The sequence below is a fragment of the Meleagris gallopavo genome, chromosome 19, assembly GCF_000146605.3.
Source record: "Meleagris gallopavo isolate NT-WF06-2002-E0010 breed Aviagen turkey brand Nicholas breeding stock chromosome 19, Turkey_5.1, whole genome shotgun sequence".
Lineage (NCBI taxonomy): Eukaryota > Metazoa > Chordata > Aves > Galliformes > Phasianidae > Meleagris > Meleagris gallopavo.
This window is the reverse complement of record NC_015029.2, coordinates 6447189-6465024: the sequence shown is the minus strand read 5'-3', so window position 1 is coordinate 6465024 and position 17836 is coordinate 6447189. Positions and strand designations below refer to the sequence as shown.

At 42.1% G+C, this 17836-nt stretch overlaps 1 protein-coding gene across 1 annotated transcript in view; it reads left to right on the top strand.

Annotated features, from left to right (window-relative positions):
- Positions 1 to 1235: 1235 nt before the first annotated feature.
- DDX31 (DEAD-box helicase 31) overlaps positions 1236 to 17836 on the top strand; it is a 41181-nt gene continuing 24580 nt past the window's right edge. Inside the window, 13 exon segments of the mRNA XM_031556211.1 lie at positions 1236 to 1252; positions 1412 to 1487; positions 1947 to 1990; positions 2426 to 2496; positions 3093 to 3157; positions 3928 to 3972; positions 5537 to 5578; positions 7084 to 7148; positions 7891 to 8010; positions 8379 to 8485; positions 9145 to 9380; positions 9673 to 9846; positions 11945 to 12004. Coding sequence (XP_031412071.1) covers positions 1983 to 1990; positions 2426 to 2496; positions 3093 to 3157; positions 3928 to 3972; positions 5537 to 5578; positions 7084 to 7148; positions 7891 to 8010; positions 8379 to 8485; positions 9145 to 9380; positions 9673 to 9846; positions 11945 to 12004 — 993 coding nt within the window. The 5' untranslated portion in view covers positions 1236 to 1252; positions 1412 to 1487; positions 1947 to 1982.

Sequence of the window (17836 nt, the reverse complement as noted above, 5' to 3'; positions counted from 1 at the left end):
AGGAACTGCGGGGCGGGAGGGGCGGCAAAGCGAGGGGCTGAGAGGGCTTTTCCAAGCGCTGTGGTTTCCCGCGGGTGCGCCGAGCTGCGAGCGATGTGAGTCGCGGCGGGTGGAAAGACAGGGGTTTGTTGGGGTGGATGAGTGAGGATGGCGCTGCTGATGGCGGGGCGGGGGAGAGGCTGAGGGGGCTGGGTGAGGTGAACCCCTGTGAGGGGAACGCTGAGGGTAACGAGGGGTCGGTGCGCTCGGCCGGGTGTGAGACCTGCAGAGCTGGGCGAGCGGCTGGGATTCGGTCACTGTGTAAAGCTTGGACAGCCGAGAGTCTGAGCTGAGAAGTTCTTTAATGCCAAACAACGTGAAGAAGCGAGCGGAGAAGATGAGCAGGGCTTGAGAACGGTGCGGTTCACAGGAGGACAGGGAAAAGTAGCGAAGAGAGAGGAACGGGCAAAGCGAGGCTGTGTGGGGACGTGGCCTCGTTGGGGAGATCTGCAGGTGTGTCAAACCTTCGTTGAAAAAGGGCTGAGGAATATGAAAAAGCTTTAGGGACAAAGGAAGCGAAATTAGTTTCCTTCCTCGCTGTTTCTGGAGGGAAAAATCTTTCTTCAGATTGGAAGGTAAGGAAAAGAATCCAGTTGTAAAAGAAAAAGAGGTCAGAAATCTTGAAAGCTGGCAGGAGCACGGGTTGGAGTGAAGGATGGGGTTCTTCTTCCTAAGAGAAATAAAGAATCCCTATGAGCCTATTCTGATGATGTGAGGATGTTTGCAGAGCTTTTGAGAGTGATTTTGTTCTAGCTAAACAGTTCCTAGTTTATTTATGACTATATATAAAAATCTACCTTTGTTTCTTTAATTAATGTACAGAAGATTTAAAAAAGAAGGGATCAATTTTTGAACTAATATTTCTGTTGTTCACTGTGAGTGAGATATGGCACCATTTACTTAATCCTCATTCGTTAATGCATTCTTGCTCTCTGGTTTGTTTGCTAACATCAAAGCAGCCTAATGCTCTGAAAAGAAAGCTCCAGTCGTCACCACATGGAAACCCACCTCTGAAACGTAAACCTAAGCCATCAGTAAACAACTTCAAGAAACGTGCTGCAGAGACTGGCACCAGGGAAAAGGGAAGCTCATCAAAAAGATCTCTTCCTAAAAAGCAACTGACTGCCAACCAGAATGAAAGCCAGAAAAGCAAACTTTTCATTAAGACATCCAGCCTGTTTAAAAACAACCCTGATATCCCAGAAATTCACAGGTATCTTACAAATTTCAGTGCTTGAGATTCAGTCTTCAATTCTAGCCCTTGCTTTGGCAAAGCAATTGCTTGGCATTTGGTTTCTTTGCTTTCTACATGAAATGCTAACGTGTAATTGTTAACCGTACCGTATGCTTTGCTTTGTTTTCCCTAACTCAGAAAAGCAGTGCAGCAGGTGCAAGAAAATGTTTTCACTACAGACTCTTTCAGCCAGTTAGACCTCCATCCACACCTGGTGAGTGTTGTGGAGGCTTTGTGCCTTAGAACTTGCTATTTGAGGGGGGGTGACTTTTGAAAGATGAGAGATGTGCTTGTATTCACAGCAACTTGGACAGACTCAACAGTGCTTTGATTGTGTTGCAGTCTCTTAGCTCAGTGCTGACCAGTATCCTGACATATCCCTGCACACAGTGACTCGGCACCCTTTGCTGTTTCCATCTGTAATTTGGAAACCGCTGAAAACTGTTTGGGAATTTCAGTATCTTAACAAATCTGGTATTTCATGTTGTACCAGCAATGGTGTAATTCTGATGAAGTACTAGAAGTATTTTGAGGACGTTGAAACTTTTTCATTTGGTTGCCCTGGGCTAGTAGAGAATGTGTTTTCAGGTTTTTGCTTTGTCTTGTGCTACAAAAGTAACAAAAAGACAGTTTGACATCAAAACTTGTTTACTCCTGTTCTTTTTCTCTCTAGATAGCCACAATAAGTACAGTTCTGAAGATACATAGTATGACCAGGTAAGTAAATACCATATCAAAACTTCACATTTCACTGACTCTTAAAGCCAATTGTGTGTGATTGTTTCATTATATATAATTGGGTTGTGAAGGCAGCAGCAACTGTTAAGCTGACCCACTTTCCATAGGGTTTGTTTCTTCCATATTTTGGGACAATAAATGACTTCTAAGTTACATAGTAATTCATTGTCATGGGTAGAGATGAAACCTTGGAATCCTAGCTCCTAAATTGCTACTTAATCATAAAATTTATCATACCTAACATGTGTCTGTAGACTTTCTTCAAAAACCACCTTTACTGGTATAGCTATACAGCAGAGATGAACGTGCAAAATTAAGGGTAAACAATTTTGAAACAGTCACTCTATGTTATAACCTTAGGTTTCTATGCTCTCTTGCATCTGTATTTCCTGACCTGTTTTGTTTGTTACACAGTGTTCAGAAGCGAACAATTCCTGTGCTCCTGCAAGGCAAAGATGCTCTAGTGAGATCTCAGACTGGTTCAGGTCAGTGTTTAATTGCTAATTTCCATTCCTAGGGCATTTTAAGTTGAATCTGAAAAAAAGAACCAAAACATCATGTTTCTAGTACAGCTTATGAGAGTGACAGGCTCAGAACCCTGAGGTGGGAATGCTGTGGCATAGACAGATGCTGTGCAAACTTCTGTCATGACACAGTGCACAGTGGTGGGACTGAATGGTGATGTGCATCTGCCAGCTATTGTACATGGGCCAGTTCCAAGGCTTGTGCTGGAGATGCCAGTCCAGGAGGCCAGTGGAGCTAAGCAGAACACTCTCATCAAATAAACTTATGTGCTTACTCTACAGTTAACTGTCTTGCTGTCACATTTTCTTGAGTAGATGGAAGTATTTATTTAGATGGATCTTAGATTCTGCTTTCTCTCCTTTTTAATTTAACCCGAGTGTATGATCTGCCAGTCTTCCTTCCTGGAAACATTCTACTTAATTAAGAGTTTTCCAAGTTCTGACCTCAGTTTAAGAATAGTGGGGTGAATTATACTTTTATTTTCTGGAGTACCACAATTTCCATTTTTTAATTTTTTTTTCTTGGATACTCTTCCAATTTTCTTCCTTTTATGAAGGTAAAACTCTTGCCTATGGAATTCCACTTGTACAGTCTTTGCAAGGAATGAAATCCAAAATACAGGTAGGTGCAACAAAGTATGTTTGGTTTTGATACTAAGATTAATCTTGAAGTCATCAGTGCTTATTCTTGTTTAAGATTAAGCAGTCTCACTTTTTTCATTTGTGAATGTGGCTTATGTGATTGTCCTGTACTGTTGAGGTACAGATGATGGAAGAAAAATGTAGATGTTCTTATATGTAAAATGTTGCACGTTCACTTTTACATCCTGCAACAGCTAAATAGGCTATATTGTAAAGCTTGAAGCAGGTGGATTGCAAAAGAGACAACAGTTTGGAATCGTGGAAAACTGAAAACAAAGGTTACTGCCGTGTCCTTTTAAATAATAGGCTTCTAATTTTCAACATCAAGTGAGATTTGTTATTTGCTTCCAATTTGGATCATCTCGTTGACCAGAGAATGCTGCTGCCTTCATTTGTGCATTGTGTTTTGTGGAAAGCCTTCAACCCATAAAAAAAGTTGGGGTGATGTTTTTCCATCCCTTGGAATAAATGGGTATAGTGGAATAAATTCTACTGTGTTATGAATAAAATGCTGGGTGTGACTGTGAGTGGGTGTCAGAGCAGAGAAGAGGGGGCAGTGAGGTACTGAGATTTGAAAAAGTGATGTTTTCTTTAAATTTCTTTAAAAGGGGAGGGGAATACCTCAAACCATGGCGTGCAAGTTTGTACTAAAACCCATGAGAATTTGCTTTGTCAGCTATTAGGTGTTAATAATGGAAATGTCATGTGTATGAGCACTGCATTCTTTTTAGCAGTCTTCTCTGTTTGCAGCGAAGTGATGGGCCTTATGCACTGGTGTTAGTCCCAACAAGAGAGGTAGGTGAGCCTTTTCCTTTCAGTTTCACTGAGTGTTTGAATGTAGGGCAGATGTGGATCCACAGGAGCCTAAAAAATCTTAAGAAACATTTGTCCTTTTGCCCTCACAGAAAGAAAGCTTGCTCTCTGGATGTGTGTTGGCACTTTTCCTTGCTGCCATACTGAAATAAGTCATAAGAAATGTCTAAGTTTTTCCATGAAGTGAAATATCAGTTGGAAAGACTGGAGAAACACTCTAGTTCAGTGCAAGGGAGGGAAAAGCTTGCTTAACTCATTCAGGAGTTGAAGTAAAGCCATTGAAATTAGCTTTGCAAGTGCACAGGTTTATACAAACACATCATTTTTAAAGCTTCTTTTTCAAATATATAAGTGAATGCTGAAGATGAGGCTATCAACAGTTGGTTTCTCCACTGAACTGTCTTCTGTTTGATATATATGATTTGCAAGTGCCAAGGCAATTTCAGATTAAGGCTTCAACCTTTTGTTGTGTGTGTGAAATAATAATAATTTCAGTGTGGAGAATTGATGACAGGCACCCAGTTTGGGTCACAATATTTCATACAACCTGCAGTGCAATATTTCATCTCCGTTCCATGAAAAGATAAGGATCTGAAGCTATTTTGCTATTTTTAACTGTTTACTGCAGTAAGCTCTCTGCCTTGCTAGGATGCTCCACGAATACTAAGCATGTAGAAAACTGCTCGTGAGCTTGTTTAAAGAGCTTCCATTAAGTGCACTTACACAGATAACTTGTAATTACAATTGGTGTCATTTTTACTTACTATTGAAGGCAGTGGCCTTCCTGGAGAGCTCAACAAATAATATGTAATGTGTGTAGTCAGAGCATTTAAAAAAACTTTTCTCTCATAACTAAGCCCTTTTCACTTGCTGGTGTTCCATGAGTGAGTCAGAGTGGCACCACTGCCATTCTCAGTCTCCCTCGTTGCCGTGGCACAGATGTTTGTTGGGCAGTACACGAAACCCAACAGTCAAATGTTTCTTAAACCAAATTTTTGGTGACTTGCAAGCTTTGTGTATATCATCTGTGTTGTGCTTACTGGGGTTTGAAGAGATACTAAGGTCCAGTGGTGTGATCAGTCCGTGGTCAGGGAAGGGAATAATGTGGCCTTTCCTGACTGCTAGAAGACAACTTGTTTTAACCTCTGGGCTCTGCATTCCCTTTTTGTAGTGATTTTCTTCCAGAAGTTTCAGAGCTTTCCTTTTTACTCCTCCAGCAGAGCAAAATCTTCTGTGCCTCCAACTTATTTTCTCCCTGGGGTGTTCACAGAAGCCAGCAGAAGTCTGTATAGTCCTCAGAGCTGCCTTGTGGACCTGAACAAATAGGGAGATTTTTGAACAGGTGCAGATATAACAGAAGAATTATTCAAGGTAATAAAATAATAGGCAACTTCTTAAAAAAAAAAATAAAAAAATCAAGGATGTGCTTAGGAGTCTGAAAGTATATGAAACTAAATTATTTTACAGATTTTTTTGAGCCTAAAAGGGGCTTAATGTCCACAAGCAGGCTTTCTCAGAACTCACTCTCTCATGTTGATTTCCTTAGCTTGCACTCCAGACTTTTGATACAATACAGAAGCTACTCAAGGTAAGAATTCAATTCCCTGTTGTTTTCTTGTTTGGTTGTGTTGTGTGGTTTTCTTTATCCTTTGATCATCTTGGAAATGCTTACAATGACACATGTGACACACACCATTTTACTGAAACTTACTAGACCAATGTGTTTCGGAAGGGGAGCAGAAGTTGTTTTGCCAGTTGAAAAGCTGGAGAAGTCAGAAGGCTTTTTGAAGTCATTAAATGGTGATGTGTTCCTTTTTACTGAGGCAAAGTGTCTTACAGTGGGGTTAGAAGGTATCTAAACGGTTTATCTGATCCGTATTTCCACTCCATCTTTTGGTTTTCCTTGAAATAATTATGGACTTTCCAAATCTTTTTTAATGCTGGAATTAGTATTTGTTCGTATAATGGTGAGGTTTAAAGTACTTCAGTCTTTCATAGTAGTTACAAGTTATGGTGAGCAGTCTCTTGGTGTGGAATTTGCATCTTTTAATACTGGCCAGAAGCATTCATTCATGACCTCAAGTGATTGAAGATGATCTACAGATATGAAGTCTGATTGCTGCCCTTCTCCCCTCTAATTTTTTGCTTGGTTACATATAATATGTCATAACTATGAATTGCCATTGTGACCCAAACCAAAAGATTTAGATCATGGTCTGACTGGCAACTGGACAGTGTAATTTCTTGGGTGATCACTGAGGGAGAAAACGGCAGCTGATCTCTTTTTGGCACTCTAACTCTGCCAGCTCCAGAGATGATATTGTATGGATCTTGCTTAGACATCTTTCTTATTTTAAATCTTACAAAGAAGTGCTTTTTGTTAAAAACTATTTTGTTGGAGTATTTTTGGCAAGCAGTGACCCACGCAAACTGAAACTTATTTAACAGTCATGCATTTGAGCAATCCTTACAAGCTGTGCTGTGTCTGTCCTGCATTTCTTGTCAAGCAAGGCAATGGCAGTCCTGTGCTTTGATTATCTCCCCTGTAAATATTGGGCAGCGTTGGATGTGATGAAGAGCTGGGCCTCATTGAAGTAAATGGCAAAAACTCCTGCTAGTATCAATGAGACTGACTTTTTATGTGCAGGCATGGGGACTGTGTGCCTGTAGGGCTGTGTACATACAAATAAACTTCATAGGTCTTGTGTCTTTCTTAAGTCTTTCTTGGCCACAGGAGGATATTGCTTAAAGGCAAGATGAAGAAATAGCAGCATAGTTTGTCTTTGAACATTTAGACTTCATGGGGAGAAGGAAAAGAAATATTATTATGTGAGTGGAAGTGGTGCAAAGATGATTTCATTTCTATCTTCCTAGACAATGTGGGGAGTAAGTTACATGCCTAGAACAAGAGGTGCCATTGATATTTAGCTGTGGGTGAGATAGTGCATGTAGATTGGATCTGTTAGATCAAATCAGGAACGCTCTGCTGCCAGCCCTGTCTCTTCTCTTTTTGCCAAGAAGAATAATTTTTTGATTAGACTCTGTTTCTTTGTGAAGAACCACCTATGTTGTTCTTGGTTTTCCTTCCTGTAGCCATTTACCTGGATTGTGCCTGGAGTGCTTATGGGGGGAGAAAAGAGAAAATCAGAAAAAGCCAGGTAGGAAGCCAACTTCTTAAATTGCATTTTGGATTCCTCTGCTCTACAGCTATTTTATCTGTTACTCGTCTTTGGAGTGCTTTTCTTACTGAGCAAGGGGGCTGTGAGTTTGGTTCTAGCTGTGATCCCCCTGGATCTTTCACAGATACGGTGGCTGGGTCAGCAGGAAGCATTCACTTTCCTCAGTTGGATCTATTTCTGAAGTGTTGATGAGCCTTCTGAGAAGATGATCTCTTGTGTCAGTATTTTTTCTCTTCTGACAAACACTTTATGTTTGCTTGCCACCAAGTGCTGCCTGTAGTGTTTGTTACGGGGGAAATTGGTTTCTGGAGAAGAGATTTCCTGGTGTTAAAAATCTTTCTTTTCCCTTTGCAAAAATTGAACTGTAAGCCAATAATCCAGAATGGAGTTTTCATTTGTCTATGTATAAGCATACACAAAAAGAAGTTTACTCTTGACAGTAAAAAGTACTCGATTTGAAAGAAAACCTGGCTTGCATGCTATAATATTACTGATATTTCTTTCCACCTTGTCTGTATCACTGAGTGTGCTGCTATGAATATCAGTGATGATTAAAGGTGAAAGTTGGCAAGGAATTCCAATTTTCATCAGTAAGAAAGTACTGTTCTGTTCATCTTACCGTGGCAATGATTTTTCCTCTGCAGGTTCAGTTCCTCATTCCATGTTCCTATTCCAGAGTTTCTGGTGATCTGTGTGTTGGTTTTTTTTTCTTTTTAATCAGATTACGGAAGGGGATAAATATCCTTATTTCGACTCCTGGTCGCCTGGTTGATCACATCAAGTCCACAGAATGTATTCATTTCCGTCGCACTCAGTGGCTGATCATTGATGAAGCAGACAGGTAAATTTACAGATGTTTAGATGCAGAAAAGAATGAAAATACCCCCTGCATCCACATGGATAATGCATTTAAAACAAATAATGAAACTGTTCATACTCAAGGCCTCAGTCAGGCAGCAAATGCCTGAGATTAGGAAGAAATGCCCCATTTGGACAGCTTATTCGACAGTTATTCAACTACAGAGATTCTCTCAGTGTCTTTTGACATCATCTTCTGGCAAAACCCGAAGACAGGACATAAAGCTAGATGGGCCAAAGATCTGATCAGCTCTAACACTTCTGCTATTTTTAATTGGATTATGTAGGCTTAAGACTTTTTTTCTCATTCCTTCCTAATGGTGTTTTTGGTCATTTCTGTTGCTTTTGTAGGATCCTGGACCTGGGCTTTGAGAAGGATGTAACGGTGATACTTAATGCTTTAAATGCTGTGAGGGAGACGCGTCAGAACGTCCTGCTCTCAGCCACGCTCACTGAAGGTAGGTTACAGACAGATGGTCAGCTCTTTCAGCTGAAAAAATTCACAGGGAACTGCAAAATAAGAGACTTAATAAATTATATTACTGAAGCTTACTAAATTATAGCCCAATAAGAAGCCCTTTACTGAAGTGGAATAATGCCTATTGATTATATGGGACTTATGACACTTGTTTGTTACTAGAATTTCTGTCAGTGTGTTTATGCGTGTGTCACACACCTTCCAGAGCCATGAACCTGGCAAGCACTGTTTTTTTTATGATATTTCTTTATTTACATGTGAGTTAAGGCAAAAAAAAAAAGGACAGGGCAGGACTGTTGCTGTGTTGTTTGCTCTGTATCTTACAGTCAGTTGGGTGGAATTGAGCCAGGCCTAGCCACTCTTACGCTCTTGGTAAATGCAAAATAACTCAGGGTTATTTTATATATATATATAGAACAGTAGGGTCTCGTGACACTTTTGGGGGAGTCCACAGCAACTATGCTTGGCTAAGGCCTGAAACGTCTTAAGTTTGTGTAAGTGTTCTCTCAATGTTTGAGGCATTACACATTAGTTCTTTGCCCTTCACTGGTTTTCACTGGAACTGCATTGTTGTGTGATCACCTTCCCCAGCAGCACACCAGATTGAGCCTCATGTGTTTTTCATTTTCTGTGCTTCAGGAGTAACACGGCTGGCTGATATCAGTTTGAATGATCCCATCAGAATTTCCATAGCAGATGAAGTCCAAAAGAGTCTCAAGCCAGCATTACAAATAGAGAAAGAAGCCAACGGTTCCTCAAACTGTATGGACCAGGAAAACTTTGCTGTTCCAGAGAAGCTTAAGCAGTATTTCGTGATGGTCCCCAGCAAATTGAGACTTGTCACATTAGCAGCTTTTATCCTGGAGAAATGCATGGTGAGACTCTTGTTTGCATTTATGTTAAGTAGCCTTTTGCTCATTTCAACTCTTACATCTCTTAGTCTGACAAAGTTAGTGTGGATTACATACAAAGCTTTGAACTTCTGTCTTTTGTGCTGACAGTCAGGTAATTTCTTTGGTGGCTTAGCCTTTGGCTTCGAACTCCTTAATGTATCCATTCCTGGGTAATTGTATCTATAGAAGTGGAAGTCAGGTGGATAAATGAGCTCTTGGAGTTGGGAGAGGCCTGCAGGAAATGGTTAAATGCAATTTTCTTATTTTCTTGCAGTATGAAAAGCAACGTAAAATGATCATCTTTTTCTCCAGTTGTGAACAAGTGGAATTCCACTATGAGCTCCTTGTTAATGTCCTTTCAGGAGAGCTATCTGAACAACCTAAACGTTCACCTGTCTCCTCTGTGCAATTACAGTTTCTACGACTGCATGGCAACATGGAACAGGAAGTAAGTGTTATAAGCCATAAGAATGGCTGGATACACAGTTTTGTTCCTTATTCACTGTGATTTATTTTGTGGTTATTTTGGGGAGGAGGGCAGAAGAGAGGATAGAGAATCATTTCACCTCTAGGGGCCTCACTCTTCCATCTGCTAATGAGAATAAGGATATTGTCCTACTTCTATAAAGTACTTTGGTAGCTATATCCAAAAAGCACAGCTGAAGAGGAAAGAGGTACTATTTCAGCAGGCTGAGGCAGCCGTTCAGTATTCCCAGTGGGCATGCTTAAAGCATTTATGTATCCATGCTTCTTTTTCATGCAGTCAAGAAAGACTTTTGATGCCAGAGGCAAACTTCATCCAAGCCCCAAAATGTTACTACATGATAACTTGACCCCCATTAGATGTGGATGGAGCAGTTTGGCACTGATTTTAAAGAACAGTGTCTTGACAGGCTACTCTTTTCACTGGGCTGGAATAATAGCAAGATAATGATGATTACCCCAAAATAAATGGGTTTTAGCAGGGTGTGCCTGGATGATGAATTTGTAGTTTGCTGCAGGGAGCTGAGAGGCCAGGAGAAGAGCACCAAATAAGCTGTCACTGCAGTGCTTTTCTGAATAACTGAGAGAGCTCCCTTGAAACTTCAGCCCCTGATCTTGCCCTTAGCCTGTGATAGAGAGAGCTGCTGCTCCTCTCTGAGCTGCACAGCAGAGATGGTAAATGAATAGAGCTTTTCTGATGAAGCAAGAGGTGAAGAGGCATTGTTTTTCTCACTCATTCCCATCCTGTGGAGACCAGAAACATGTGCTTTGCTGTCCCTGCATTCTGGCCTTTCCTCAACCTGCCTGTCTGAGCGAGTGAACAGGCCTGGTCTGGCCCAACTCTACCCTGACCAGCTGTTAAGGCAACAGAACACCACTAAGTAGCTGGCACCAGGGGAAGGGTTTTGCCTTTTTAGTACCCAGTGTGTAATTAGTGCTTGATGTCTTCAAATTAAGAGCATTAATGGAGCTAAATTGTGGATCCCATATGGTACTGCTGAGCACGGCTGCTGTCATTGTCAACAAGATACAGCGTGCTCTCTTCTTTAATTTTTGTCAGCAGAGGGTTCAGCGTGTCAGGAAGGCCCAAGTTTCCCTTCTTTCCTAGAGCAATAAGTCTAGCTGGGAGTCAAGTGTGTAAAGCTGTTTCTATAGCATCAGTGTAGCAGGCTGTTCAATTAGCCCTAACTCTGAGGAGGAAAGCTTGGAACGTGGAGGGTGAGGATATTTTGGAAGAAAGAGGAAGAGGGCACAGGAAGAAGGTGGGAATATGGTATATTGGAAGCCAGAGACAGGACAAGAGTAAATGGAGTAAGATCAAAGAAGTGTGAGTGTAATGTAGTTTCTTACAGCTGGGGTGGGCAGGAGCGGCTGAATAGGTGTTACTGGCAAATGTGAAGACCAAATGCTGTTGAGGCCTTCAGTTACTGGTTGTTAGAGGTTAACTAATGTGACAGCAGATACATCTGTGACATCATGTGGGACTGCTGGCAGGGCAGTGTGGTGTCTGGGGCTGTGGGCAGCCTTACTTTGGAGACTGACCTCAGTTTAGAAGTGGAGTAGCAGGAATCTTGTTGGTACAGACTAGAGATGGGGACACAGCTGTGGAGCTGATACTGGGGTCCCATCCCAGTGTCATCAGTCCTGGTTTTCAGGAGCCCATGGAGTGGCCCTTACGAGTGCAAGGGCCCTCTGTTGCTGGGACCACAGGAGGGCGCCCAGGGAGCTCTACGGGTGCTGCCTCAAAGGCTGGGAGCCCACTTCCTCCTTTCTCCTGCACAGGAGATTCTGACCGAGGTCTCCTTTCCCTTGTCCTGTTGCTTTGGAAGCTTATCCTATAGTTCTCATGTGCAGCTGAGCATCTTTGGGACTTAATAATCTGATTTGCCCCATTGTGCCTTCCGGACCATGCATCTGTACCATTACTTTTTAATTTGAGCCTGACTGCTCTTGAAGCTATACGTGATAGAGTTGAAAGAGGCATGGTTATTGTTACTCTAGCTTATTTGCTTTGAAGTTGATTGTAATGTGCATGTGTGTTCTTCATTTTTCTAATCCTCTAGGAAAGAACAGAAGTCTTCCAGGAGTTCCTAAAATCCAATACCGGCATCTTACTTTGCACTGTAAGTATCTTAATCTCTGCAGCACCATGCTAATGGGCCTGCCTGGTAATCTAATGGTAGAACAGAGGACTTGGCACTGAACTGTAATTCCAGCTCTCTGTCTGACCTTGAGGAAGGTCATCTCCTTTTTCTGCATCTCACATGTTAAATAAGGGCTGGTGCCCTCTTTGCAAACTATTGCGTGATCTTTTGCAGTAAGGCACCATATGCAGAAAAAAACTTGTATCTTATACAAGAGCCTTTAAGTATGTTGCATGGCCATACGTCTGCAAAAATCTGTTCAGTTGAAGCTGGAACCTTGCCCTCTGTGTGCAGTCAATAGAAAGCAATCCTAATTTGTAGCATGCCCCGTAACTGCCAGGTAAATTGGATGTGGTGTGATATTTTCCATCTTAATGACTACCCCAAGGTTAAAAACAAAAACCTGCGGGGATAGAAGGGAAGCCCTCCCAGAGAACGGTGTCATTAGAAATGCACATGCTCTGCTGCTCTCTGTAGTTTGCCCTTCAAGCTTCCTTCATGGGTGCTGAGGGAGAAATTCTTGTCCTCTACTGAAGTTTGCTGGCACCCTTGTGTTATGGTGGCACCTTCTACTTTTCTTTTCTGACCTGTCGGTGCCACAGCTTTCCTGCTGCAGTGGTGCAGAAGGCTGCACGATTTGCTCTCTAATAGTGGCAGCTGTTGATCTGAAAATGTGTGAATCTTGGCGATTTCTACCCACTGCAAACTTGTAAATTACAGCGATCGGGAGTAATTAGAGCTGAGAAACCCTCTCTAGCTCTGAAATGACTCCTGTTCTTGCAGCACATTGTTCTTAAAGGAAACTAGTTACAATTTATTTTTTTCAGAGAATGGGGGCTGATTTTTCTCTTATTTTTAAGTGTACAGTTATGAACTGGGACTGCCACATATAGAGGAGCATTTGACTTAGCATTGCCCAATTATGTTTTGTATCACTTGTAAAGATGTACGTATTACCTGCTCCTCTTCTGTGAAGTCTTTACAACAAATTGATCAAGGTCAAAATGCATCTTTGCAATTCATAAGTGTAACTATTACTTGATTTTTCTGTATCTGGAGATAATACTTAAGTGTCTCAGGTGAGGAACATACCAAGCTTAATTATTCACTGGTGCATATAAAGTATTTTGAAGATAAGTAGCATATGGTAAATGCTGTGTACTAAATAGGTAAACTGTGCTATCCTTCATGCACGCTCTAGCTATAACTGAGAAATTTCAAGGACTTATTTTGTTACTGAAATTTCTGTTTAAGGAGTTCACAAAGATGCTGAATGTTCAGTTTTAGACAAAGACAAAATAGAATCATTGCAAACACTCTTATGTCTTTCACTGGGATAACAGTTTCTGGGTAAGACAGTCTAGAGGGGAAATGCAGCCTGTGGCAGGAGAAATATGGCAGGAAACACAGCTGATGACAGGGTTGGAAGAAAAATAAGTTAGATAAAGAAATCCCAGTGGATGGGATTCCCCTCTTGAGACACTGGAGATGTGGCTTGATTTCTTGCTATGCCACAGGCTCCATACAAGTGGACGTGGAATTGTGATGACAGGGCAGGTAGCCACGTGTCAACTGAATGATGATAGTTGTGTGCCTGCTCCTGACCTGTCATAAATGGGAGTTAATGTGTATTAGCTTCGATTGCAGTGAAGAGAGTAGTGTAAGGTGAAGTATTTATCATAACCCTACTTCATTTTCAGTCTAAGCTACTTTGCATTTACTGCAAGGCGGGGATGCAAATCCTGACAGTTACAGTTACTATGGCTCAGCTGGCACATGGTTAGCATGTTAAGTACAGTAAGTTGTATGTCTAGGTCCAAAATAATCTCTGTGCTTCAGTTCCCCGTCTGTAAAATGGGGATAGAAGCACTCTTCTGTCTTACAGAGATGTTGGGAGGACAAATGCATTGAAACCAGGAGGTGGCCTGTTACCACAGTAATGGGGACCATATGGACACCTTAATATAGAGATAGATTTTGCACTAGTCCCACATTACAGGTGCCTCCCCAACGCAGATGTCCAAAGGGCAGCCAGGCACTATGACCACCTCCTGCCTCTGAGGGCATTGCTTTTTTTTTTTTTTAATGCTTTTATTCATATCAGCAAAAATCTGCAGTGAGGTGGTTCTGCTCTCTTCACTGCAAAACCACGTTTTGTGCCTGTGAAATTTTGAAACTTGGCTCACAAAAGAGCTGCACAAATAATGTTACTGTCCTTCCCTTGTCCCTTATGCCATGTTCTCCACCCATCTTTCCGCTCCAGTAAGCAATGGGACCTGCTGTTCCTTTTATTAATTTGCTCTATGTCATATGTATATTAGTATAGACCATGAAATATTTTCTGCAGACAAGAAAATAAAGAAGGGCTGTGTATCTCAGAGGGTCTCATCCAGATTTATTTCTCTCTCCTTCACTGAAGTTCTTTGCGGCTTCCTTTGGGATGTGCCTTTTAAACAAGTTCATCTCTTCCAGGGAGAGAGGAAAGATCATTTGGAGATTGTTTGCTGTTTACTCAGTCACGCTAACTCATCTTGCCAGTTTTCTGGCGGCCCCAGCCAAGAGCTTTCGCCTCTGACAGCTTCTGTGCTCTCTCCTTCCTCCTCTGATTACGCAGCCCAATCTGTCACCCTGCCGACGGGGGTCTCTACCCTGCTGATGGCTTTCCACACTCGGCAGTAATGACTTTTGGCAGGCCGGGAAGGCGCGAGAGCTTCTTCCCCAGCTTGGAGAGCCGTTAGGCCCTCTCTGCCTGTTAGCTAAAGCACTTTGTGAGGTTCTTTGGTAAATAAATGAGTCATTTTAATCCAACTGACAGCCTGGCACCTGAGCAAGCTGCCTTCCATCTGTACTTCTAGGCCTCATGTAGGCAGCCAATTGTCAAGCTCAGGGCCTTCAAGACCTCACCATTGAGTGTCTTTCAAAAGCAACTTTAGCAATTTCCTTTGCCCTAATTAGATTGTGAGCAACGAAGGCCACTGCGAAAGTTTTGTGGCTGTGCTGTTTCTGATATTCTGCAGCATATATTCTGATATTCTGAGAGCTTTGCTCTCTGTATGGGGTTTTTGCCCTTTGTTCCCTTGCATTCAATGCCTCTCTCTCTCCCTCACACCTCTGTCGTGTGCCATGAGGATGGGCTGCTGATACGCATTGTTAGTAGCAGGAATTTCAGCACTTCTGCAAGTCTTCAGGTAGGCTGGACTTCTAAATTGTGCCATCCTGTGACTTGCAGTTGGGATCAGGGCAGGAACATGGTGAAGGCTTCAGATTATCATTTGGTTGGGATCAGGGTTTTCTTTTAAAATTATGCTGGAGTAGTTTCTTTCTCCCTGCTCCTGTGAGATGGGCGTTCAGTTCTCCCTCTCACTGCTCACTGAGAGGGAACAGCGGTGATGTCATCAATCAGGTGTCATATTCTTCATTTCCCTGTTATTAAGGAATGATGGTGTGAGAAATAGATGGGAGGGATAATACTGTCTGGGACAATGGGGAAGAAGTGAAAGCGAATTGGAAATCTGTCAGGTTTCTTGAAAGAGCATTGGCAGCAGGTTAGTCCTTCTGTGTAGGAAATAAATGTAGTGCTAGTAAAACAGGATAATTGTTGTTTGAGCTGTATTCTCTTTCCTGATACGATGACCTAAAAGTGTTTTTCTAAAGATGTGAGAAGCAGGAAGCTCAGCAGAGGAAGGCAAATCATCTCAAACTTTCTATCCTAATTCTACCCTGCTGCTGCCTACCAGGGTCTTTGTGAAAAAGGAGCTACAGGAGACGCAGGTGGACTGATACTGAGAAATCTTTGAGAGTTTGCAAAACACTCCAATTACCAGTGAATCCCAAGATACTTCTGAAAGAAAGCCAAGTTAAACCCCAAGAGAATAGCTGCTGATACATGTCAGTAACAGCTGAATGGAGTTGGTGGCATTGTGAAAGGAGTAGCGAATGCGGGGCTGACGATAGGAGAGAGCCTCCTCCTGAAATGTCCCTGGCTCTTTATCATGATTTTGGTTAACCTTTCAATTTTTCTTCTTCCTTTGGCAAATGTACTTGGGAACAATGCTATCTGCAGCAGTGGTTTCCCAGCCGGATGTGTTGAGAAAAGGTATCATAGAAGAGGAGGGGAATGGTCCTGATGGTTGAGAGGGGGGGTCCCTTTCTCTGCTGCTGTCCCTATGTAGGAGATGCATGCTTGTGACCACAGGGATAGCTTGGTTATCTGCGTGTTTCAGGTAAGCTGCCCTTGTCCCAAGGTCAGACCCTCTGCTCAGCTACAGCCTTTCTTGTACTGCTAGGTGGGAGAAAGAGCACAGAACAGAAGACCAAAGGCTTGTCAGCATGGAAGTATGTAGCAGAACCAGCAAAATCAGACATCAGCACTTGTGTCTGATTGTGCTGTACAGTTCATAGTCTTGTTATCCCAGTAACTGCTGTACACATTCCCTGACTTCTCTTGATTTATTTTCTCCAGCCTCCTTTAAATGGCTTTTTGTACATCTGTTCATCTGACTCTGGGAACAAGTCATTTCTTAATGAGTGTGTTGGAGTGGAAGTACGTATTATTTCAGAGTGGGCGCTGTGGAAACTGTCTCCTCCTTTACTGCAGTTGGAGCCACAAAGCAGCCTGGCTAGTGCTTATGGAAAGATCTTTGCTGCCAAAACATCAGCTTCCTCATCTTTTAACGTGTGTGGGAGTCGCATGAAAACACTTCAGTGGGTGGCTGACACATTTTTAGTACATTAAGCTCCTGCTTACATTCTTAATATATTCTATTTTGCGACTAGCTAAAAGATACACATGTTCCAAAACATTACCTAACAGAGTTAAATCTGCACACCTGCTCTGTTACTGCGCGTGGTGAATGTAAAATCCAAGGAGTATGTGAGGACGTTGCTAATGAACAGAACATCAAGAAGGGAGATTGAAGCATGCTTGTGCTCTCTCTCCATTTTGAACAGTATTTAAACTGTTTCTTCTCTGACAGGATATATTTTTGAGCTGCGGATAACTAAAGGGTCTCACTCAAGCCCTTCTCCAAGTTGATGGGTTTTCTCACCAGCTGGCACATCAAACCATGTGAATGTCAGTCACTTCAGACTGTTTTCTTCAGGGCTCAGTTTTGTTTCTCGAAATTAAAACCAGACTGGTGAAAATCTAAGGCATGGCTGGAGTCCCCTCCCCTTGGGCAGTCCTTCAGCTTCCTGCAGATTCTACTGAATTCTTTGCAGATTCTTCCGAATTCTTTGCTGCCCTTTTATTTTTTTTAATCACAGCACCAGGTGATCTGCAAGTCTTCTGCTCCTCAGCTTCATATCATCACTTAGGAAATTACAGATTAGTTCTTGGTGGAGATCAGTGCACTTTTGGATGTTCTACTGTAGGCTCAGGATCGCTAATCACTTGTTTTGTGGCCATTTTCCTTTTCTCTTTTCATTAGCAACCTGGTTTTAGTTCTTAGACTTGCAGAAGAAGACATTAGCTCAGGGGCAGTATTGCCTTCCAGGGGTTTAATTCTGCCTCTCTTGTTGTTTGGATGGTGTATGCTTCTAGTGGGTCTGTTTCATCAATGAAACAGGCTGAAGAACCAAAGGTGTCAGTACCATTAAGGTAGTTGACTCCCTGATGTAATGTAAAGGGACTGTAATTCAACACCACCCTCCTGAAAGAATTGTTTTTATATTCTCCAAGCTTTGGCCCATGGTAGTGGAATGCTTTTCCTTGTGTTAACCTGATAACAGTCTCCCTTATATTTAAAGCTCTTCACTAGTTTTGACCTTCAGCCCATCTCACCCAAAAACAGGCACGTAAAATTCCTATTT